We start from the raw sequence: 26235 nt of genomic DNA on the forward strand, positions 1-26235 counted from the left end.
GATAACATATACAAAAATAAAGCTTCCTTAGGTTTAATAGGAAAATCAGTTTATATATGACTAAGAAATATCTTCCTAATCTATTAGGTTTTCAGTACTTAATTCATATAATGCAATCTAGTCTGGTATATTTTATGACTTAATTATAATTTCAGATATACCTTGATGTGAGTAGTATACTACAGAGGTTCATTTGATTCAGACACTATACAGAGATAGCTACCAATATTTTTGTTCAGGTAAATAAGTTTCTTGTGCTAGGTAATTATAGATGCTTCTCTAATTTACTGGGCTTTCTCTTTTAGGCTTTTTCCTTGTTCCACTTTCAAAGAATTTTTTTAAAGTTCTTTAAAAAATATGTACTCTTTCTTGCACTTTGTTATAAAATTACAGTCTGATTACACTTGAATGAACTCTGAATAACTAGATGCCACTGTGTTTAAGTGACATTAACATCTATGTTATGTTTTTTTGCTGTGCTTAAAAAAAGTCTATGTTAACATATGTAATATCAAAACGCAAAACTTAAAATTTTAATGTTTATCAATTAAGTATTTTTTAAAATGTCATTCAGAAAAATTACTTTCCTCAGGATTTTCAAATTGAACTTTTTATTTTGATGCCCTAGTGTTATTTAATGCTATCAATATTTGAGTTGTAGAAATACGTGAAGAACTCAATTCTAAAATTATGATGGTCTATATAAACATCAAGCACCTGAAAACAGGGAAGAATGTATAAGAGATAACCTGTATTCATATAGTGTGTGTAGGATGTATTTCTCATTTCTAGTTTTTTTGTCTATAGTCTAGATAAACTTTTAGGGGCTATGACTACAGCAGCAGAACGAAATAACAGAGAACGATTTTCACCAATTGTGGAAGGATTAGAAAACCATGAAGCTTTGCAATTACAGGTAAGTTAGTTTGATCTTAAATTGCCTCCAGGGTTATATTTCATTGGCCAAAATTTTTGTTCAGGTTTTTGTGTACCATCTGACAGAAAAACCCGAATGAACGTTTTTGGCTAATCCAGTACTCATTTTGTATGACACTAACTCCACTTTGGAGAAGGAAATGGCAACCCACTCCAGTGTTCTTGCCTGGAGAATCCCAGGGACGGGGGAGCCTGGTGGGCTTCCCTCTATGGGGTCGCACAGAATGGGACACGACTGGAGCGACTTAGCAGTAGCAGCAACACCACTTTAGCTAGCATTTAAATAGAAGGGAACGTAAAAATGAAATTTTTCCTGTTCCTTGCTCATTCATAGAAGCTAGAAGTTAGAAGCTAGAAGTTTTGTGAAGATAATTTGCTTAAAGTGAGGAAGAGTAGTTTGAATTATTATAAATTGATCATGATTATCATTAATATTTGGGTAGAAATTTAGTTATTAGTGTACTAAGTCATGGAAATTAAATCCTTAGCAATAATCAGGACATGAGGGCAAACAGTTCATTTAATGCCATTATCTGAACAAGTGTTAATGAAATTTATATGGGCTTGTTGTAGAAATTTAAGAAAACTAAATACATGTCTTTTTTTTGTGTGCAATTCACACAGGATTCAGAAGTTTGGCTCCCCAGAATAGAGGGGACTGACTTCCACTTCTTAGGTCATGGTCTATGTCATAACCTTGTATAGACCCAGCCCACATGTCTTCTTCATAAAATTATAAAATTTGTTATAATTTATTCGATAGTTTTAAGAAATGATCCATTTTATGAAAGAAAACTTTATTATTTTGTGGGGAGAGCTCCTATAGTGTGAGATCCTGGACTAAACATTTTGATTTACATGTATTATCTGGTTTAATGCTCCAACAACTTAGCAATGTAGGTACTATTATTATCTCCATTCTGCTTATGAGACAAATATGCTAAGTGAGATTAAATAACTTGTCAAACATGCCACAGCTTGTAAGTGGCATAGTGAAATTCGATGCCAGGTTTGTTGGTCTATGATGCTCATCTCTTTGTTTTAGACAGTGTTTAGCATTTAATGTACCATGGGAAATACTTTCTGAAATGTTTTTTAAACTCTTATGGTGTCATTCAACAAAGAGAATATGATTCCAAATTTAATTTTATCAAATTATTTTATAGTATTTATTAAAATTTCTTATCTGATATAAAACAGTTTCTTTTCCCCTTTTTAATTGTATTGTTATACGTTGTTACCTGTTTTTTCCAGAGTTTCAGACAACAGCAGATAAATTGGCTTATCCAAAGAGAATACTGTAGTGTCACAAAAGTATAATCCCTTTCCAAATATTTGAGGAAGTTTGTTAATTGTTGCTTCTACTCTATGATGAACATTTTGGATAAACTTTTATGGTGTGCCTTTTAAAGCCAGTGTATTATAATTTTTATTACTTTGGGGGATTTCTTTTCAGTGCTTTCCTTTTTTTAAATATACTTCTTATTATATCATTTTCTCTCAATAAGATACAGCATCTCTACCGAAAGTTTTGGAAACTGTCTTTTTTAGATGACTGCTTGAAATCTTTGTTTATATTTATGTGCCTGGTCTTACCTAAATTTCAATGACTTTCAATCATATGTAGGAGTTTGTTCTCATCTTCTAGAGTTTGCTTAGGAGGAATTAAATATTAATGTCTGTTTTCAAAGTTTTCATTACTCAAATCACTCACTTAAACTCACACAACTGTTGAGAGGTAAAGCTGTGATTTGAAGTCAGATTTCTGTGATGTCAGTATTTGTTTACTGCATTGTCTGACCTTTAAAATGACACCCCTGCTATAGAATAGTTCAGCCTCCACAGTGATATGAGAGTGACATTTTCTAGCCTTCAGGAAGCTGGACTGAATGGAATGATAAAATGGCAAATTGTTAACAAGTAACATATGGAAGGATCATTATCTTGCTAGGTATTCAAGAAATTATTGAATACTGATTATGGATGCAAACATATACAAATCACAATTTGAAATTTCCTGTTTTAATGAGGTAAAAAATTAATAATTTGTTATATATAGAGACAATTACTCTCAAAAGAATTGTGAAGTGGGTTTGTTTATTTGGATTATTTCACGTGGATGAAAAAAATATCTGAGAGTTCAAAATATATTCAGAATACAGCATGAAAAACAAAAGTTTAAATCTGTTTAAAAAATAAAATTAGTGTTGTATTTCACTAGAATTACTTTTCTATTTCTGTATCCTGAGACTTCTCAAAATGTTATTACAGTATCTGAAGTAATTCAGTTAAAATACAGGACTAATTTTATTTTTAAATAACAATTATACCCCCTCCCCTATCCTTTTTGGATTTCAAAACAGGTTATTAACTTTTCACAGAGGTTTTCTAGGTCATCTTTAAAATTAAATTCTGTACCCATGATAGGAGTTTCATTATCTTCAAGAAATAGACAATAAATTATATATCTTTGTATGTTCTGTGTTCATTGGCTTTCCTTCAGCTGAGTAGTCTTCTCAAGTCTCTCCCATACTTCTCAAGTCTTCCATGCCTTTTTTTGATCCTTCTTATATTTTTGAAGTAGCCTCTCATCTTCCTTTTTCATTTTATAGTCTACGTCTGTAAAAGACTCATCCATACTTGTTTTCTCTGTTTCCTAAATTAACTTTCACAGCTCAACTTTTTCATACTTCTTAAAAAGACTGATGACAGTGGTTCTTGAATTTCAAAATCTAGTGGCTTTTTTCCAATCCTGATTGCGCCCTTCTTGAAAATTTTCCTACCTTTTCTTTTCTAGGCACCATCGGCTCCTTGCTCTCTGACTTCTCCTAATCGTTCTTTTTCTATCTCATTTCTTCTTCTTGGATATTTTATTCCTTATGTTCTTTGCTTGGTCCTACTGTGTCATCACTTTTGTATATATGTAAATATGTATACACATATATAAACTCAGATACATATGCATTTATATGTACACACATATCTGATCACTCTCAATTGCTTCTTTAGCTTTAATAAAATCCAACTGTATTCTAATGATTCCCCAGAGTTTGTCTGACTCATGTCTGTATTCAAACCTACCTATCCAAATAGCTAACTGCATATTTTAGAAGGATCATAAAAATATGAAAGCCAAATTAGCTTTTATAAACCATGTGCTTATGTTCTAAATACTTTAATATGTTACCTTTTTTTTAAATCTCACACTAATTCTCTGAAAGTGATAGAGAAGTAGTATGCCCATTTAATAGATGAGTAAGCTGAGGCTCATAGAGGTTAGATACCTTCTCTAGGGTCACATAGTAAATAAGAGGTAAAACCCTAGGGTATCTGGCTCCAGAGTACTTGTTTTTAACCACTGTATGCTACCTCCTCTTAGTAAAATTGGCTTATTTCTCTTTTCATTAACATGTTTTCCACTCAAAAAAAATCTTTTTCTTGTCTTTCTCATTTTAGATAATATAGAGGTATCATCTTCTGCCTAACCTTTGGTTTTCCTTAAGACTTCATTCTTTGTTCTCTGCATCCAATTAATCATCAAGTCTTATAAAAGACTATTAATCTATCCAGTTTCACTATCTCCACTGCATTTATATTCTCCCAGCAATATTATTCTAGCCATTTTCTAATTAGTATCCCAAACTGATAGATTCTTCCCCTCCATACAAGTGTTTTGTACTGTTGTCAGTTAGCCTTCAAAAGTAAATCTGATTCTAACATAGTAGCATTCCTAGAAACCTATACTCGTGACCCATAACTTGATAAAAGTGAAAATCCAAAACACAGTGAACGAGCTCTCTCAATGTGCCCCAACCTAACATTCTGGCCTTAGGCCCCAGCATTCTCCCAAATGTACCATAGGTTTTAGCCATACTAAACCTGGTGTTTCCCAAATGTGCTATAGACTTTTAAATGCCCTCAAACATTTTATCATGCAGAACACTTTGCTTGGAATAGCAGTGCTTCCTCCAGCCGTGTCCCTTTCATCTTGGTAAGGTTTAAGGAGGACACAGAGGCAGGCAAATTTAGGTACATTCTGCATAAGTCAGGGAAGGCTTCAGTGATGAAGTGATGCTTTAATTGGGTCTTGAAGAATCAACAGGAATTTTCCAGAAAATTATCTTTGCTGATAGAAAACCAGTAATATGGTAGAGTGGGAGACAGGAGAAGGGTTTCCAAGAGGTAAAAAGAGAGACCAGAGTAGTCTGCCAGTCCCTTCAGAGAAGACAAATGATCTAATTCCAAAATATAGTTGAAACTAATTTTTATGTAGCCCAGCAGGAAAAGCTAGGATATACTGAGTGTTAATAATAGTTTTTTTTTTCCCTTTAACTTATTATTTAAAAATATTTATATCGTAGTATAATTCATTTACAATGTTGTGTTAGTTTCAGTTGCACAGCAAAGTGATTCAGCTATATATCATACACACAGACATATATATATTTTTACATCCTCTTCTATTATAGGTTATTATAAGATATTGATTATAGTTCCCTGTGTTATACAGTAGGTCCTTATTGGTTATCTATTTTATGTGTAGCAGTATGTGTATGTTTATCCCCAGCTTCTAATTTATTCATCCAAATAATAGTTGTTTATGAAAAGAGAAAGTCATATAGCTAACCTCCAATGAGATATTACAAGAAAAGCCCTAGTCTTCACAGGCCAGTATTAGTCTGAAACGTCAATGTGTCTTAAAGTATTTCAGAAGCCGTGTGCAGAAGTATTTTTATTGTGATTTAATGCATCTAAAAAATATTATCTAACACATTGAAGATAATTCACAAATTGTGCATGTTATAATTAGGTATGGTACACAAAAACATAGAAGTGAATACATGGTTGATTCACTTACCCTGACCTCACCTTTTTGAGAAATTTATCATTTTGCATTATAACTTGGAACCAAAAAGAAGAAAAAGAAAATATGAGAATCTACAAAGTGTCACCAAGTACACCAAGTAAGCCTCATGATGACAAAGACTTTTAGTCTTTAATCAGAGCCTATCTTTCTGTGGTATCTTATTGGGCCCAATTATTTGTTGTCTATCCATAGCAGACTAGAAGCATGAGTTGGGAGGTTAGAAAATGCATTATGCCAGACTTGTGCACTGAGATGATCAAGAGGCAACATCTGACAAAACGAAAGCAAGGGCTGAGATAGAAACATAATGAAAGCGTAGAACTGGAATTAAAAAATTATAACATTTAGTTTCATGTGGTCTCAGGGAAAATAGCCCTATATATCTCAATAGCTCCTGAGGGCATCTATGTGCTCTGTCATTTTTCACTAACTCATATATTTAATCATGCCCCTGAGTCAGCAAAAATAATAATACTAATAATAGTGAGTTATATTAAGAATGTGGGAATTAAGGAATTCACTTCAGAAAGAGTTCCATTCCAAAACATACTCATTCTTAAATAGACAAACCCTGCAGAAATATTGACTGATTCTTTGTAGTGCAGATCTTTCCACTGTGATTCTCAACTGTTGAGAATTTACTCTAAGCCTATTTGTAAATTTGCACTCAAACCATCACGTATGAGGAATTAGCTTTGGATAAATGATTTATCATTTGTCAGTAGTGGCACATGATGATAAAACAAAGTACTGGAGCTTTGAATAATGAGGAAATTTGTGCAAAAGTAAATGAGCATGTTAAATACTTTGTTGAAGAAATGTCTGATATTACTTAGGAAACTTGTTGAATATATTGATAGTTTTATACTACTATTATTTTAAAAGTAGAATTAGTACAATAAGGGGTTGTATAGAGATATTTGTACAATGTAATCATGTTTTAAATACAAAAATAACTTGACTTAAGAAAGAATATCTTTTATTTTAAATCTGTTTCAAAGTTGAGTAATTGCCAAATCCATCATTTTTGGTAATGGGAGTTCACTAGTGACCTCCACAATATAGAAACAACACTTTGGAAGTCATCATAAGGGCTTCTCCAGCACCATTCAACACTATTGGTCACTCTATCTAAGCTCTCTCCTCCCTCAACTTCTATCATACCACGCTCTCCTTGTTTTCTTTTACCTCTTTGTTACATTGAAGATCTTTTTTGTCTATGCTTGGCCCTAAAATATATTCATTTCTAGAGTTTTATCCTTAGACCTTTGATCCTTTACTCTGGTCCTTTGCTCATTCTGTACATTATCCTTGGCAGTCTGATCCATCCTTAGGACTTTCTCTAGCACTTCTGTGAGATGAACCTCTCTGAACTCTTCTATTCCAAATACATCCTGACTCATAGACCCCATATATTCACCTGCTTCCTTATTGGATTTCAAGTTCAATATTGTCCTTAACTGTCCTTATCTTCTTTTCTTTCTCCTTTCTATCCTGTTCCAGTCTCTCCAACTTTGATCTGCTTTTCTTATCTTTGCCCATCCTAGTTAACCTTAGCATTGTCCACCAAGTATCATAAACCAGAAATAAATAGTCATCTTCAAATCTACTCTTCTCTATCCACATTACCTCAGTCACCAAATGTTACCAGTTCTACAGCCTTAGCACTGTATTTCCCTTCCTTTTTATAGTATCTCCCCACCTCCCCCACACCTACCCACCACTTCTTTGTTTCAGGACATTGTCACATCTCAATATTTTCCATTTCCCTAGACTCTTAAATATCTTCTACCCTTCATTCCAGCCCCTTGTTAATAATTTTCCACAAGGTATACTTCTGAAATATAGTTCTTTTATGTTGTTGTTTAGTCACTAAGTCCTGTCTGACTCTTTTTGACCCCATGGACTGTAGCCTGCCAGGCTCCTCTATCCATGGGATTTCCCAGGCAAGAATACTGGAGTGGGTTGCCATTTCCTTCTCTAGGGGATCTTAATGGCCCAGGGATAGAACTCATGTCTGCTCCATTGGCAGGCAGATTCTTTACTGTTGAGCCACCAGGGAAGCCAGTTTTTGTTATATCACTGCTAAAAATCCTATAATATCTTCCCAAGACCCTAGGAGTAAAGTAATGCTAGTCTACACAAAATACTTCATTATCTAACTTTTGCTGAATCCCTAACTTCATATTCCATCACTCTGCTATATATAGAGTTGGTCCAGTCAGCTTGTATCCAATTTCCTGAACATTTTATGCTTTTTCATCCTGCTACCTCCATACCTTTGTGCATGACTTTGCTGTGCCTGGAATTCTCCATTTTTTTGAATTAATTAACTTTCTCTGTATATTTGTGTCTTTCTTGGTTGACACTTACTTTATCTCAAACTATCTTTCTTCCTAACTCCTGCTGGATTGGGATAAAGACAGACTTTGTTAATGTCAACAAAGTACTTAATAAGGTCAATATTTGACAGTGTCAATAACATTTTAAAAGCACAATTTGTCACAGCTAATGGCAGTATGGATAATCTGTTTTGAGAATGTCCTGGAGTTGGCAGTTATTGTACTCCATAGCTCTATGAATTGTGATCTCACAGACATATATGTTTGTACAGTTTTCAGAGTTGGTGAGTTAAAGGTTCTAGCATTTTCCAAGGAATTTAATGAGGATAATTTATTTTTAAATATTTCCCCTCTCTATCACTTAAGAAACTGAATGCAGTTTCTTTTTATAGTAATGGCTCATAACAATAAATTTAGTAATATTTGATGACTAATTACCCGTTATGTATATTTTTTAACTTTTAAATTTGTATGGGTTACAGCTGATTAACAATGTTGTGATAGTTTCAGGTGAACAATGAACATAATATAATATACCCATTATATTTTAAACATTTTATAGGGAGCAATTAGGAGCAGCCTGGTAGGCTGCAGTCCGTGGGGTCGCTAAGGGTCGGACACGACTGAATTACTTCACTTTCACTTTTCACTTTCACACATTGGAGAAGGAAATGGCAACCCACTCCAGTGTTCTTGCTTGGAGAATCCCAGGGACGGGGGAGCCTGGTGGGCTTCCGTCTATGGGGTCACACAGAGTCGGACATGACTGAAGTGACTTAGCAGCAGCAGCAGCAGGGGTTACAAAGAAAACCATAAACAAATTTAGAGCCATATCTTTCAGTTCAGTTCAGTTCAGTTCAGTCGCACAGTCGTGTCCGACTCTGTGTGACCCCATATCTTTAGGAAGTTTAAAATCAATTTTGTGATATTTCACTTTCTATATCATACCCCACACCTGACAGTGAAGATACTAGCATCCTCTGACTGAAGAATGTGGGTGATTATTGTAGAAAAAAGGTATATTATTATGGTAAAGGAAGGCTTATCATGTTATGGAAAAATTGAAAGTAACTCAATTTAATATAATTATCAGTTCACTTCAGTCACTCGGTCCTGTCCGACTCTCTGCGACCCCATGAATCACAGCACGCCAGGCCTCCCTGTCCATCACCAACTCCCAGAGTTCACTCAAACTCATGTCCACAGAGTCGGTGATGCCATCCAGCCATCTCATTCTTCGTCGTCCCCTTCTCCTCCCGCCCCCAACCTTTCCCAGCATCAGAGTCTTTTCTAGTGAGTCAACTCGTCGCATGAGGTGGCCAAAGTATTGCAGTTTCAGCTTTAGCATCAGTCCTTCCAATGAACACCCTGGATTGATCTCCTTTAGGATGGACTGGTTGGATCTCCTTGCAGTACAAGGGACTCTCAAGAGTTTTCTCCAGCAGCACAGTTCAAAAGCATCAATACTTCGGCGATCAACTTTCTTCACAGTCCAACTCTCACATCCATACATGACCACAGGAAAAATCATAGCCTTGACTAGATGGGCCTTGGTTGGCAAAGTAATGTCTCTGCTTTTTAATATACTATCTAGGTTGGTCATAACTTTCCTTCCAAGGAGTAAGCATCTTTTAATTTTCTGGCTGCAATCAGCATCTGCAGTGATTTTAGAGCCCAAAAAAATAAAGTCTGACACTGTTTCCACTGTTTTTGCATCTATTTCCCATGAAGTGATTATACATTCTTGGATGCTTTGTCACATGTACAAAGCTTTTATCTACATGTTAATGCATTTATTCAATGGGTTGTATAGATATTGTACAAGTATCTCCTTATAAGGCAATCATTTAATATCAATGCAAATACAGAAACTATTTTTACTGGTCAAAAGTCAGAATCTTGGTTCTAGTCTAGCATGTTTATCAATAATGGAAAAAATTCAGACTTCTTATGACTTTTAAAATTTTAAATTTCATGGAAGCTGGATTTAAAACAGATGTGGCAGACCATTTTGCATTATAAAGAAAATAAGCAGGAGATGAAATCTAGATAGTGAAATTTGTGGTTTCATTTCAAAGGCACTGGTTTCCTTTACAGTCCAGGGGAGAATGCTATTCAGCAGTGCCAGGTTTGTGCACTGTAGTGTGATAGATTCCAAGACTAAAAGTCATGAGACCTGTGTTCAAATCCAATCTTTGTGGCTTCTTATTAGCAACATGGGCTCCCCTGGTGACTCAGATGGTAAAGAGTCTCCCTGCAATACGAGAGACCCAGGTTCGATCCCTGGATCAGAGTGAGCCCCTGAAGAAGCAAATGGCAACCCACTCCAGTATTCTTGCCTGGAAATTCCCATGGATGGAGGAACCTGGCAGGCTACAGTCCATGGGCTTGCAAAGAGTCTGAAACGACTGAGCAACTAACACACACACAAACACATTAGCTATAAAGTCTTGGGCAATTGAGCTGATCTTCCTAGGTTTTCAGTTTTCTCATCTATAAATTAGAATATTGGATTGGTGAATTTTATGTTCTTTCTAGCTTTTGAACCCTGTAATTTTTTATTTTCTATCTCTGGAGTTATATTTTTGTTTTTTGAAGGAAGATTAATTTTTCATTGAAAGAGGACAATAACCTTCAATCATGCTCTTAAAAATTTGTATACTTGGAAGTTGAACATACGAATTTTGATAGTTTCATTATTTGGGAATGTGTTTTCCCCTGCTTTGGAGCTTAGGTTTTATATATTGGGACAGAACTGTTTTTAATTTAACGTGTCCAGTGCAGTGCTATGTGGTCAGACTTTTCAGTGTCCTATATCTGTGCTGTCCAGTATGGGAACCACTAGGCACATGTGGCTGTTGAACATTTGAATTGTGACTAATGAGACCAAGCAACTGGATTTTAAATTTACTTAATTGAAATTAAGCTACATTTAAATTGTAGTTAGTGGCTTCATTTTGAATAGCATGCTGTGTGTATGTGTGTGTGTATGATGTATTTGCATGCCCATCCATGCTGAATAAGGAGTGGAGGGAGTGGGATTGGTAACAAGTTAAGGAGAGTGAGAGGCCATTATGTTGGAAGATTGAATACTACCCATAGACATTGTTTATATTATGTAAAGTGAAATCTAACACATTCCAGGGATGATTTTCTATCTCCCCTCCTCTCTTTCTCCCTCCTTCTTTCCTTCCTTTCCCTCTTCCTCTCTTTTCCTTTTCTTCTTTCCTTCATTTTGTATTCCATTATGTATTATGATGATGACTATTTCTATTGAAGTGTAACTGACATGATAACCACTTGATATACTAAACAACATACTGTTAAAATAAACATGTTTTTCTTTTTTTTTTAATTTTTATTGGAGGCTAATTATTTTACAATATTATATTGGTTGGTTTTGCCATATATTGACATGAATCCACCCCGAGTGTACAGGAGTTCCCCCTGCCAAACCTCCCTCCTCCCCTTATCCTCCCTCTGTGTCATCCCCGCATACCAGCCCCGAGCATCCTGTAACATGCATTGACCCTGAACTGGCGATTCGTTTCACATATGATAATATACATGTTTCAATGCCATTCTCCCAAACCATCCCACCCTCACCCTCTCCCACAGAGTCCAAAAGACTGTTTTATACATCTGTGTCTCTTTTGCTGTCTTGTATACCGGGTTATCATTTGCATCTTTCTAAATTCCATATATATGCGTTAGTATATTTTATTGGTGTTTTTCTTTCTGGCTTACTTCACTCTGTATAATAGGCTCTAGTTTCATCCACCTCATTAGAACTGGTTCAAATGCATTCTTTTTAATGGCTGAGTAATATTCCATTGTGTATATGTACCAAAGCTTTCTTATCCATTCGTCTGCAGATGGACATCTAGGTTGCTTCCATGTCCTGGCTATTATAAACAGTGCTGCGATGAACATTGGAGTACATGTGTCTCTTTCAATTCTGGTTTCCTCGGTGTGTATGCCCAGGAGTGCAATTGCTGGATCATATGGCAGTTCTATTTCCAGTTTTTTGAGGAATCTCCACACTGTTCTCCATAGTGGCTGTACTAGTTTGCATTCCCACCAACAGTGTAAGAGGGTTCCCTTCTCTCCACACCCTCTCCAGCATTTATTGCATGTAGACTTTTGGATAGCAGCCATTCTGATTGGTGTGAAATGGTATCTCATTGTGGTTTTGATTTGCATTTCTCTGATTATGAGGGATGTTGAGCATGTTTTCCTGTGTTTGTTAGCCATCTTTATGTCTTCTTTGGAGAAATGTCTGTTTAGTTCTTTGGCCCATTTTTTGATTGGGCCACTTATTTTTCTGGAAATGAGCTGCAGGAGCTGCTTGTATATTTTGGAGATTAATCCTTTATCAGTTGCTTCATTTGCTATTATTTTCTCCCATTCTGAAGGCTGTCATTTCACCTTGCTTAGAGTTTCCTTTGCTGTGCCTAAGCTTTTGATTTTAATTAGGTCCCATTTGTTTATTTTTGCTTTTATTTCCAATATTCTGGGAGGTGGGTCTTGGAGGATCCTGCTGTGATTTATGTCGGAGAGTGTTTTGCCTATGTTCTCCTCTAGGAGTTTTATAGTTTCTGGTCTTACATTTAGCTCTCTAATCCATTTTGAGTTTATTTTGGTGTATGGTGTTAGGGAGTGTTCTAGTTTCATTCTTTTACAAGCGGGTGACCAGTTTTCCCAGCACCACTTGTTAAAGAGACTGTCTTTTCTCCATTTTATATTCTTGCCTCCTTTGTCAAAGATAAGGTGTCCATAGGTGCGTGGATTTATCTCTGGGCTTTCTATTTTGTTCCATTGATCTATATTTCTGTCTTTATGCCAGTACCATACTGTCTTGATGACTGTGGCTTTGTAGTAGAGCCTGAAGTCCGGCAGGTTAATTCCCCCAGTTCCATTTTTCTTCCTCAAGATTGCTTTGGCTATTCGAGGTTTTTTGTATTTCCATACAAATTGTGAGATTATTTGTTCTAGTTCTGTGAAAAATATTGTTGGTAGTTTGATAGGGATTGCATTGAATGTATAAATTGCTTTGTGTAGTATATTCATTTTTACAATATTTATTCTTCCAATCCACGAACACGGTATATTTCTCCATCTATTAGTGTCCCCTTTGATTACTTTCACTAGTGTTTTGTTGTTTTCCATGTACAAGTCTTTTCTTTCCTTAGGTAGATATATTCCTAAGTATTTAATTCTTTTCGTTGCAACAGTGAATAGAATAGTTTCCTTAATTTCTCTTTCTATTTTCTCATTATTAGTGTATAGGAATACAAGGGATTTCTGTATGTTGATTTTATATCCTGCAACTTTGCTGTATTCATTGATTAGCTCTAGTAGTTTTCTGGTAGAATCTTTAGGGTTTTCTGTGTAGACGATCATGTCATCATCGAACAGTGAAAGTTTTACTTCTTCTTTCCCAATTTGGATTCCTTTTATGTCTTTTTCTGCTCTGATTGCTGTAGCCAAAACTTCTGGAATTATGTTGAATAGTAGTGGTGAGAGTGGGCACCCTTGTCCTGTCCCTGACTTTAGGGGGAATGCTTTCAGTTTTTCACCGTTGAGGATAATGTTTGCTATATAGCTTTTATTATGTTGAGATATGTCCCCTCTATTCCCACTTTCTGGAGGGTTTTTATCATAAATGGATGTTGAATTTTGTCGAAGGCTTTCTCTGCATCTGTTGAGATAATCATAAGATTTTTATTTTTCAGTTTGTTATTGTGGAGTATTATGTTGATTGATTTGCGGATATTGAAGAATCCTTGCATTCCTGGGGTAAAGCCCACTTGGTCATGATGTATGATCTTCTTAATGTGTTGTTGGATTCTGATTGCTAGAATTTTGTTAAGGATTTTTGCATCTGTGTTCATCAGTGATACTGACCTGTAGTTTTCTTTTTTGGTGGGGTCTTCACCAGGTTTTGCTATTAGGGTGATGGTGGCCTCATAGAATGAGTTTGGAAGTTTCCCTTCCTCAGCAATTTTCTGGAAGAGTTTGAGTAGAATAGGTGTTAGCTCTTCTCAAAATTTTTGGTAGAATTCAGGTGTGAAGCCGTCTGGACCTGGGCTTTTGTTTGCTGGAAGATATCTGATTACAGCCTCTAGTTCTGTGCTTGTGATGGGTCTCTTCAGATTTTCTATTTCTTTTTGGTTCAGTTTTGGAAAGTTGTACTTTTCTAGGAATTTGTCCATTTCTTCCAGGTTATTCATTTTATTGCCATATAATTACTGATAGTATTTTCTAATAATCCTTTTTATTTCTGTGTTTTCGTTTGTGATCTCTCCATTTTCATTTCCAATTTTAAATATGTTTTTCTAATTAACCCATAGTTTCAAGTTAGGTATTCCTAATATATTAAACATGATGCACTAGTTAAATTTTATTATCTTACCCATCCTCGAAATCTTTTATTGTGTTAGTCTAGGAATGGAGTTGATTAGGCATCTGGAATTTTCTGGACATTAAAGTGTATTTGGAGTAAAGTTACATGGTTTAGAATCATGAGTTTCCTCCTTTCTGTGTGACCTTGTATAAATTATTTGCTTTGAGTCTTAGCTTCATCAACTGTGAAATGAGTATAATAGTAACCCTTCATATGGTTGTTGTGAGGATGAGATTAGATAGTGAATTATGCTGTGTAAAACTCCTAAGTTGTCTGGTAACAAAAGCTAGTAGAAAATAATAATGATGATAATAATTTGGGAGTTTGTATTTAGCTATAAATTCAGAATCTATAAAATGGATATTTCATGTTTATAATTAAGTAATAATATATTCAGCCCTTTAAACTAATTACACTTTAAAAATTTAACTTTGTACTTGTAAATAGTGACAGTTGGATTGATTTTGCTCCTGGGCAATGATTGTGCAGTAACATAAAGCGGTGGAGATAATTAAAAAGATTTTTTTGTTCTCCATATCCATTCAATATAGATGTGCCTCTTAAAGAGCATTGATTTAGCAGTTCATGTTGGAAAATGAAATTAGAGTATGAATATTCATCTTATGCTATTTTTATTTAATTAAATATTCATTAGAATTTGATAACAAATAGAACATTGATAAATCAGTGCTCTTACCTGTTTAAACTACTGACTTCAAAGTATTTGCTAATCATTTTATACTATAGTCAATGGCTGTAACTTTACTTTCCGCATTTAATTATATATTCAATATTTATAGATTACATGTTAGGTATTTAATAGCATTGCAACATTTATTTTACTAAATGTGGAATTATTTAGATGTTGTTACATTCATTGATTTTTTTGACTTTTACTATTTTTATTATTTCAAAAGGTACAATTCCAAGACTCATTAACTTGTTTGTTATGGAAATGTTCTCTTTACTTGTAGGATACTAATACAAGCCATTAAGCTAGAATTTCTTCTGGCAAAAACAATCCTAGCAGATGGCAACTTTTCTCTCTATTAATTTTGTATTGGACATGTACTTTGGCTTGTTCGGTCAGGTCGTAGTTGTAACATAACAAGAATCAGTCATGCAAATACAATGATAATATAGCTATGGACATGTATGCTGTGCAAACTTATATTCCAGCCTATTTAAACTATTTGAAGACTTAAACATTTTCTTATTATGAATAGGAAGTTTAAGTAACCCATTAAGGCATAAGCATCATAATAACTTACCTCATATGGCTTTTAAGGTAATGCCAAGTCAATGGCAAATATTTAATCAGATGTCTCAGTGATTTAGCTTGATATTTGAGCAGTCATAGAAATTGGACTATATTCTTTAATTATCTTTTAGGTAGCTAATAATGTTAAAGACAACCTTGATCATCCCCTTTAATGCCTACAACTTTTGATTTTTGAACATGGAGGTGAACTGGATAGGCTAATCCACCCCAAAGCAGCTTAACTGTATAACATTAAGATATAAATATAAAACCAATATGCCTTTTAATATTTTGTCTGTACTTGAAAAAATCACTATCATAATGACAGGTCTGGATAAGGTCAAGTCAGAATAACATTTGAAATATTTTTCTTTTGCTGATGTGTTTTTCTCATACTAACTATTGATGTTATTTGTGTCCCCTTATATATATAGTTAGCATCTTTACTAAATCTGATATTTTCCAGAGGTCCCCTTGCATTCAGCTCTTTGAACACTCTAATTGCTCATTGGTACTTTAAAAATAATCAATTTCAATGTGCAGCTCTTCAGTTAAACTATCAGCCAATTACCTTAGACTTGAGCATTTTTACAAATTGAGAAATAATCTTTGGAATACCTGACAATTAGCATTTCGTTGATACTCCACTAGCTTGCCATTACCAGAAAATAACTCCCCCCTCTTTTTTAATAAGGAGGCTCAATATCAGAGGAAAATCAAAACCCATTTTCTAGCATCAGTCTAAGTAAAGAATCATGTTTACTTGAAAACAAGCTGTTATATTTACTTTATCATGCAATGCACATGAATATTTCTGTCACTGTGCCTTCTGCTGCTGCTGCTGCTAAGTCACTTCAGTCGTGACCGACTCTGTGTGACCCCATAGACGGAAGCCCACCAGGCTCCCCAGTCCCTGGGATTCTCCAGGCAAGAACACTGGAGTGGGTTGCCATTTCCTTCTCCAATGTGTGAAAGTGGAAAGTGAAAAGTGAAAGTGAAGTCGCTCAGTCGTGTCCGACCCTTAGCGACCCCACGGACTGCAGCCTACCAGGCTCCTCCATCCATGGGATTTTCTAGGCAATAGTACTGGAGTGGCTTGCCATTGCCTTCTCCGACTGTGCCTTCTAGTTGATATTAATTCACTTGCATTCATTTTTTATGTAGTAAATTAATTCATCTTAATAATATATTTTAATAGTCTATATTTTGTGCAGATCCATTTAATAACAGAATGGAGCAAGTATAAATCAGTGTAATAATATCTCTACGTTATCACTACTCTTTAATTTCAGTATATTTTCATAGCTTTATTTGATTTATTTTAGAAAAGTATTTATAACCATATAGAATTGAGACCAAGTGCATGCTGAGGACAGGTGGAAATGGAAGATACATTTTATGATCTTTTTAAAGGGCTCTATATCCACACTGTTGGAAATTTGAGTTTTTCAGAGAAAATATCATATTCCTTCATATAGTTTAGCAAAATACAGCAGTACTTGACCATGCATTTTACCTTCGTTAGAATTGCTCTGGACATTGTTAATTTCTTTGTTTCTACTATAAAGTCATGGTCATTATACTTATATAAATATTTGCCTTTCTTAATATATTTCATAATGTATGTTTGTATGCCTTTAGTATATGGAAAAAATGTTATCTGAAAGCATTAAGTATTTCTTTAATTAAATAAACTTTTTTTTAACACAGTTTACTTTATAATTGCAGGTGGCCTGCATGCAGTTTATAAATGCACTTGTCACATCTCCTTACGAGCTTGATTTTCGAATACATTTAAGAAATGAATTCCTTCGTTCAGGACTAAAAACAATGTTACCAGTAAGTGGAATGTGCACTTTTATAATGCTTACGAACATTAATGTTTTCCTCTCTTTAGACAAAAGTACTTGCAGCCAAGTAAGTAAATGTGCCTTGCTATTTTCTTTTATAAAGCATTAGATGCTTTGCATGCTGTTTGATATTGCAGTATTATTAGTCTCAACATACAGCTGATGATTGAGAATTCAGCTAATGATATGTCCAGAAGTGATGACTTTTTTGGTTTCCTTAACGTCAAAGGGAAACTTCTTTTCTTTGACTTTGAATACTGAGAACATAAAAGACTGCTCTTTTTTTTTTTTGCCATTTCAGTTTTCAATAAAATTTTTTTCTCTCCTCTTTGATAACCTTTATCAAACTGATTGATTTCCTTTATGTTCAACATAAGTATGCATAGAATTTTGATTAATGTATTCTAGATACATAACAAAAATTGTATTCTCATTACCAATTCTGTAGTAACTTTTCTAAAAGAAAAGCAGTTTTATTTCTTAAATTGAGTGTGGTTATTTGCTCTAATTATGATGCTGTTAAAAACATTTTTCAAATAACTCTAAGCTTGTTCTTGTATAAATCAACACACTTATTCTATAAACAGATATGCAGCTGCCATGACTTTATTATGTTAAGTGATGAAGGAGTTTGTTCAAGGCCATGGCATTGTTAAAAGAGATAAGCAAAATCTCACTAGTCTCTTTATTTAATCTACTCAAGCCATATAAGATAAATAAGAAGTAAAAGTAGCAGAAGGGAATAAAAGGACCCTGTAAAGAAAAAAAAAAAAATGTCAATGAGCATGTATATAAGGTATTCCTAGGGTATTAGAAATAATCAAAATCAGGGAAATTTCCTGGTGAGAAGTTAGTGTGTAGCATGCATCTGTAATTTGTATTCTGATGATCTTAACTGAAAGTAGTTAAAACTCATCATCATAAAATATATAATGAGGTCCATTGAGACCCATTTTAATAAGTTATACGATTGAGTCTATGCAGTTTCACAAATTTCTATGTCAGTTCCACTTTGAGTGGTTCTTTCATCCATGACTTTATAAACCAAGGAATTGGTTGCAGTGAATCGTAAGTGACCTGAGAGGTTCAGTATGAGGTTAACTTGGGACTTCCCTGGTGGCTCGGATGGTAAAGAATCCACTTGCCAAACAGGAGACCTGTTTGGCAGGAAGATACCTTGGAGATGGGAATGTCTACCCACTTCAGTATTCTTGCCTGGAGAATCCCAGTGGACAGAGGAGCCTGGCAGACTACAATCCATGATTTCCCAAAGAGTCACACATGACGGAGTGACTAACACTTTCTTCCCACATGCAATTAACTTATGGAAATTCACTAATTAATAGTGTATGTTACATATTTATTCTTCTTTTCTCACAAATTTCTCCTCATGAAAAGATTGTGGCCTTATGTAGCTAATATTACAGTATATAATTATGTAGGTAGCATTACAGTCTGGATTCTAGTGCGCTTTTGAGCTGCCTACTTTCCATCTTTGTCCTCCAGGGATTGTTCCTCTGTTGCTGGTAGAGTAATCTTGTCTTTGGACACTTCTTGGCCTCAGGGGCTCCTGAGCATTCTCTGCTGCTGCTAAGTCACTTCAGTCGTGTCTGACTCTGTGTGACCCCATAGACGGCAGCCCAATAGGCTCCCCCGTCCCTGGGATTCTCCAGGCAAGAACATTGGAGTGGGTTGCCATTTCCTTCTCCAATGTGTGAAAGTGAAAAGTGAAAGTGAAGTCCCTCAGTCATGTCTGACTCGTAGCAGCCCCATGGACTGCAGCCTACCAGGCTCCTCCGTCCATGGGATTTTCTAGGCAAGAGTACTAGTCACTTAATAATATGTGGTGTTTTTCTGCCTTTGTTGTTGTTACTCTTCCAGCTTTCATTTCCCTATGTCTATAATTGAACACTCAGTTTCTACCTTATACTACTGAATAACTGGTCAAGAAAATGGTCACTCTCAATTTATTAAAGTCCTCATCTTTTCAGAAAGTGTACATAATAGCTCTTGTTCTTATGTTTTGCACTTTTGTCAGAATGTGCTCCAGAGAAGGCAATGGCAAGCCACTCCAGTACTCTTGCCTAGAAAATCCCATGGATGGAGCAGCCTGGTGGGCTTCAGGCCGTGGGGTCGCTAAGGGTCGGACACATATGTATGTGTATATATATATATACAGCAGCTATAGGGCCTATATATATATATATATACACACATATATATATATGTATATACATATATATACACACATATATATATGTGTGTATATATGTATATATACATATGTATATACATATATATACATGTATATACATGTGTATATATACATGTATATATACATATGTATATACATATATATACATATATATACATGTATATACATGTGTATATACATATGTATATATACACTCCAGTACTCTTGCCTAGAAAATCCCATGGATGGAGCAGCCTGGTGGGCTTCAGGCCGTGGGGTCGCTAAGGGTCGGACACATATGTATGTGTATATATATATATACAGCAGCTATAGGGCCTATATATATATATATATATACACATATATATATATGTATATACATATATATACACACATATATATATATGTGTATATATGTATATATACATATGTATATACATATATATATACATGTATATACATGTGTATATATACATGTATATATACATATGTATATACATATGTATATACATATATATACATGTATATACATATATATACATGTATATACATATATATACATATATACATATATATACATATATACATATATATACATATATATACATGTATATACATATATATACATGTATATACATATATATACATGTATATACATATATATACATATATACATATATATACATATATACATATATATACATATATATACATGTATATACATGTGTATATACATATGTATATATACACTCCAGTACTCTTGCCTAGAAAATCCCATGGATGGAGCAGCCTGGTGGGCTTCAGGCCGTGGGGTCGCTAAGGGTCGGACACATATGTATGTGTATATATATATATACAGCAGCTATAGGGCCTATATATATATATATATATACACATATATATATATGTATATACATATATATACACATATATATATATGTGTATATATGTATATATACATATGTATATACATATATATACATGTATATACATGTGTATATATACATGTATATATACATATGTATATACATATGTATATACATATATATACATGTATATACATGTGTATATACATATGTATATATACATATGTATATACATATATATACATATATGTATGTATATATACATATGTATATATATATGTATATATACACATATATATATATATGTGTATATATGTATATACATATATATACACATATATATATATGTATAGCCTCTTGTGGTAGGTATCCTGTACTTCTAAACATGCTTCAAGTTAGATTTTTCTTTAACTACCGTATCTCTTCGTATGCCCTAATTCTTTAGTCTCAGTGATTCCTCAGCAAGAGGAAAGTGAGAAGTGTCCTGTTTCTGCTTACTCGAGTTTTGGAATCCTATAAGGATTCTCAATGTTTTTTTCTTTCTATGACAATAAAGTGAAATATGGCTAAGTAGTTTTCTGATTCTCCAGAAATTGAGCTGTACTATGCTTAGTTGCTCAGTCATGTCTGACTCTTTTTGACCCCATAGACTGTAGACTGCTGAGCTCCTCTGTCCATGGGAATACTCCAGGCAAGAATACTGGAGTGGGTTGCCATGCCCTCATCCAGGAGATCTTCCCGATCCAGTGACTGAACCCAGATCTCCTGCATTGCAGGCAGATTCTTTACCATCTGAGTTACCAGGGAAACCCAAGAATACTGGAGTGGGTAGCCTATCCCTTCCCTAGCGGATCTTCCCGACCCGGGAATCAAACCAGGGTTTCCTGCATTGCAGGCAGATTGTCCCCCTAAAGAACCTATCACAGTCTTATTAGAGGTTGGGCAGAGATGTTTGTTTTGAAAAAATAATCCTTCCCAGGTATTTCTGATACACAATATGAGAATCAGAATCTAGGCAGATAGACCCTACTGTTGATATTGTCCTTGTAGTTACATTATCAAAATTTGGAGGAAAACTCAGAATGGGCATGCTTTAATTTACACTAGATATCCCTAGCGTGTCAACTATTAACTATCTGTCACTTTCCTCCAGTAGAATTTATAATAACCTTAAATAGCTTTTACACATTCATGGAAACCTAATAATATATTCAAAGATGAGTCTTTAATATCCTTATTTTTATCCTGTTTATTCTTATAATGACACTGTGTAACAGGAGGAACTTTCTAATTTTCTAGAATATATCATCTTCAAAGTAGCAAATTAGATGTGATTAGGGCTAATATCGGAGAAGGCAATGGCAAGCCACTCCAGTACTCTTGCCTAGAATATCCCATGGATGGAGGAGCCTGGTGGGCTCCAGTCCGTGGGGTTGCTAAGGGTCGGACACGACTGAGTGACTTCACTTTCACTTTTCACTTTCACACGTTGGAGAAGGAAATGGCAACCCACTCCAGTGTTCTTGCCTGGAGAATCCCAGGGAAGGGGAGCCTGGTGGGCTTCTGTCTATGGGGTCACACAGAGTCGGACACGACTGAAGTGACTTAGCAGAAGCAGCAGGGCTAATATAAATTGTTGGCACATGGATCAAAAGTTATACCTATCTGGAATCATTAAATGCTAGGGAAAAAACAGTTCTTACCCTTTCAATAATCCCAGAGACCATCATTGTCATGGAATAATAGGTTTTTTCATATAATTATTAGAATCATCAAGACAATGACAATTATTTTAATTACATTCTGTTAGAAATTAATTTTCAAAATTTGCGCTGTCTCTATAGATACATTGTGGTGTTTAAAGAATTTATACTTCACTTACATGGAAAATTCAGTTTTCATAAATTTGCTTTAGTAATTTGGGACAAATGAGGAGTTAAACACTACATAGTGATTTTTAAAATAGTATTTGCTCTGTAGTTAACTTACATTGATTTCTTGTGAAGTTTTCTCCATCTGCCATTTCATTTAGTTAAATAAATTAAGAAAATACTAGATAAATTAGGTATGTGAAGGAACTAGACAGTAAGAAATTGTGTCTGTAGGCAGCCGGCATTCTTAACCTCTTTTAGAAGACCGACAAACCCTTTCTTACTCTTTTGAAGACTCAATTTTGATTGCTTGACTGGTAATCAGTCATATACTGGTAATGGACTTTGATTTCCTTTGAAGTATACCGTATTATAGAGATGTAACTATGTATTTTAGAGAAACTGCTGATAATGTTCTGTATCTGTCCTGCAAATCTGAAAAATATCTGAAACATATTTACAGTATTTCACATAATTAACAGTGTAATTCAGTAATTTTATGTCATTCTTCATTTAAAATATAAAACTTCAGTGATGCATTTCTAATATTCCAATAAGGTACTTGTCACATTAGTGCTGTATAAAAATTTTATTAATTAATTAAATATTTATTTAATCAAGACTTTTTGAATATACCTTTCAAGGTTTGACATTTGAATGAAAGGAAGTTTTTTATATATGTATGTGTATGTAAATATGCATATGTGTTTTAATTGTACATTGTTAACAAACTATTTATGAGATATTTCATTTATTCATATCTATATTTTATATTGTGCTATATATATTCACATCGGAGAAGGCAATGGCAAACCACTCCAGTACTCTTGTCTAGAAAATCCCATGGATGGAGGAGCCTGGTAGGCTGCAGTCCAAGGGGTCGCTACAAGTCAGACATGACTGAGTGACTTCACTTTCACTTTCACACATTGGAGAAGGAAATGGCAACCCACTCCAGTGTTCTTGCCTGGAGAATCCCAGGGACGGGGGAGCCTGGTGGGCTGCCATCTATGGGGTCACACAGAGTTGGACACGACTGAAGTGACTTAGCAGCATATATATTCACATACTATATATACTGTATAAATAATGTATTTTCCTAATTAAAAATTGAAATAAACATTTAACCAGTTATTTTTACTGAAAGTATTTAGATCATACAGGTTGATTCCATGTTTTTGTAAATTTCTGATGCTTATTAAATGACAATATATAACTTGTTTTTTCTATTCAAATATGTTTGAATGTGTTAAAATTTGATAGTAAACAGCTAAGAAAGAATATATTTTGACATAAGAATAAGGAAAAATTCCGTATTATAAAATGTATTAAAGGTTTTTTCTTCATTGGAAATGTCTGGTTTCTGCTCTTTTCTAAATCGAGTTCAGAAATCACTTGGTAATATAACTAATGAACGTTAGGTAACTTTACGTTCCAATAAATTTCTTCATTCCTCTTCAAAGTGAAAAGTTAGACCTAAAACAAATTATTACTAAAGAGGAGACTAAACTTAAATGCATGTATTTGTTATGTATTTTATATTCCGTTCCATTCTGTCGCTCAGTCGTGTCCGACTTTATGCGACCCTGTGGACTGTAGCCTACCAGGCTTCTCCATCCATGGGATTCTCCAGGCAAGAATACTGAAGTGGGTCACCGTTTCCTTCTCCAGGGAATCTTCCTGACCCAGGGATCGAACCCAGGTGTCCCACATTGGAGGCAGACGCTTTAACCTCTGAGCCACCAGGGAAGCCCATGTATTTTATATTAAAACATATTAATACTTTCATATGCTCTGTAGGTAAATTTTCAGTAAATTCTAGTGTATTTGAATGTTAGGAAAAAAAAAACACCTAGAAATTGTATGAGTTTGTGTTTGGTTTCAGTAATAGCCATTACATCTTCATTTATAATTGTCCTTAGTGACTAAAAACAGAAACAAAAAAAAAAGCATCTGAGTTTGTTTTATCGACCGAATTTGAAGTACACCGTGCTTGCATTTCCTTTCAGAGTTCAAGCTCAGCCCTGAACATCCTAGTCTCTCTGTAACACCCTTGAGTATCCACAGTTGTGATTATCAATTTGGGTTTTCAAAGCGGCAACTTAAAGGACACATATTAAAAGATATTCCAGGTGATATATATTAAGCCCAACAATCTCTAGTGTGGCATGCTTCCAAAGATTTTGTTTATTCTATGATTTTGAAAATTATCAGGGGCTTGTAATGCATGTGCTTATAATGTATTAGAAAAACAAATCTTTGATGCCTAAGTTGGTATTTTGTGATTCAGCTAAGCAAAGATAAAAGGTGGGGGAGGAGGCTAGTTGTGTATCTTGATTAAAAAATCCTGATCCTTTTTGCTTTAAAATCACAAAATATCATTTAAAATAAATTTGTTTATACGACTTTTCACGCCATACTTGGGACTGTTGTACTTGAATATATCCTTGCATTTGTTCTTCATTAATACAATTGATCTATATTTGCATTTTTTGCCAGAGGCATATGTGAATGTTCTAACTGCCTGAGTTCTTTTGCGATCTTTGATTAGTGTGTTTAGTCAAAATGACAGCATTTAATTCGGGTTGTTAGCAATTAGCTTTTTTCTGTTGTAAAAGTAATTGTTAATTTTTTAATGTGAGTTGTCAAAATCTGGGGTATGAAAAGAAAATTCAGTGAATGAAATGAGGTTTTTTTTTTTTTCATTTTAAAGTAGAAAAACAGAGTACATTTACTTTCTTATAGGAAACCAAGTTCCTGGGTCAATATTTGAAATTGCTTCTGTGTGTTCAAATAAATAATAGTATCAGGGCTTTATTTCCAAAGTATGGTGTTCTCAAACTGTTATCTGGCTATTAAGTTTTCTGTTTATATATCAGGAATTGAAGGAAAAAGAGAATGATGAGCTTGATATTCAGTTGAAAGTATTCGATGAGAACAAAGAGGACGACCTAACTGAATTATCACACCGTCTCAATGACATTCGCGCAGAAATGGAATATCCTTTTGACAAACCAGAAAAATCATTTTGCCTGTAATATGAAAAAGGGACTTGTGGTTGATTTTGTGAACCATTATTAGAATTCTTGTCTGTCAGCCCAATTTATATCCATTTATTTATATTAGAACCTCACTATGATGCTGTTCTTGAGATTCCTGTTGAAGAATTGTCAGACTCTCCTGATGATTTACACAGAGTATATTGAAATCCACACAATGGCTAGCAGCATTATAGGTATACTCTGTTCAATGGTCTTAAATAGACAAGAGCCTAAGGCAATATTCCTTGCGGATAAGGATTTTTGGGGAAAAGTTCAGTGAGTTCATATGTGACTATAGGTAATATACATTTTCAGTTTATTAAATGGTATTCCAGTGATTTAGAGATATGATTCAGTTCAAATAAATGTCATTTTCTCATTCTAAATATTTTGGTTCCTTAGTGGGGAAAAAAGTTTAAATGTGATAGGGTCTGACTAGAACAAAATTTCTAGAGTGGAAGTATTTGAGTCAAATTCAACTAGCATATAACCTTTCTGTGGCAACAGTTTTATACAAAATGATTTTAGATATAAAAGATGATTGTCATAGCATTGCTGGCCATTTGTTTCACATACACTAAATTTCTTACCTATGAGTTCT

The 26235-nt window shown here is 34.4% G+C and overlaps 1 protein-coding gene across 9 annotated transcripts in view; it reads left to right on the forward strand.

Moving 5' to 3' along the window:
* DIAPH2 (diaphanous related formin 2) overlaps positions 1-26235 on the forward strand; it is a 1076961-nt gene that overhangs the window by 311039 nt on the left and 739687 nt on the right. For all 9 annotated transcript variants that reach the window (XM_088834166.1, XM_055438268.2, XM_088834164.1 and 6 more), the window contains 3 exons: positions 808-916; positions 17541-17651; positions 25473-25591. In XM_088834166.1, coding sequence (XP_088690292.1) covers positions 808-916; positions 17541-17651; positions 25473-25591 — 339 coding nt within the window. The remainder of the gene's footprint in view (positions 1-807; positions 917-17540; positions 17652-25472; positions 25592-26235) is intronic.

Source organism: Moschus berezovskii, chromosome X (genome assembly GCF_049115385.1).
Source record: "Moschus berezovskii isolate FMDL1 chromosome X, NW_MosBer_1.0, whole genome shotgun sequence".
NCBI classification, from domain to species: domain Eukaryota; kingdom Metazoa; phylum Chordata; class Mammalia; order Artiodactyla; family Moschidae; genus Moschus; species Moschus berezovskii.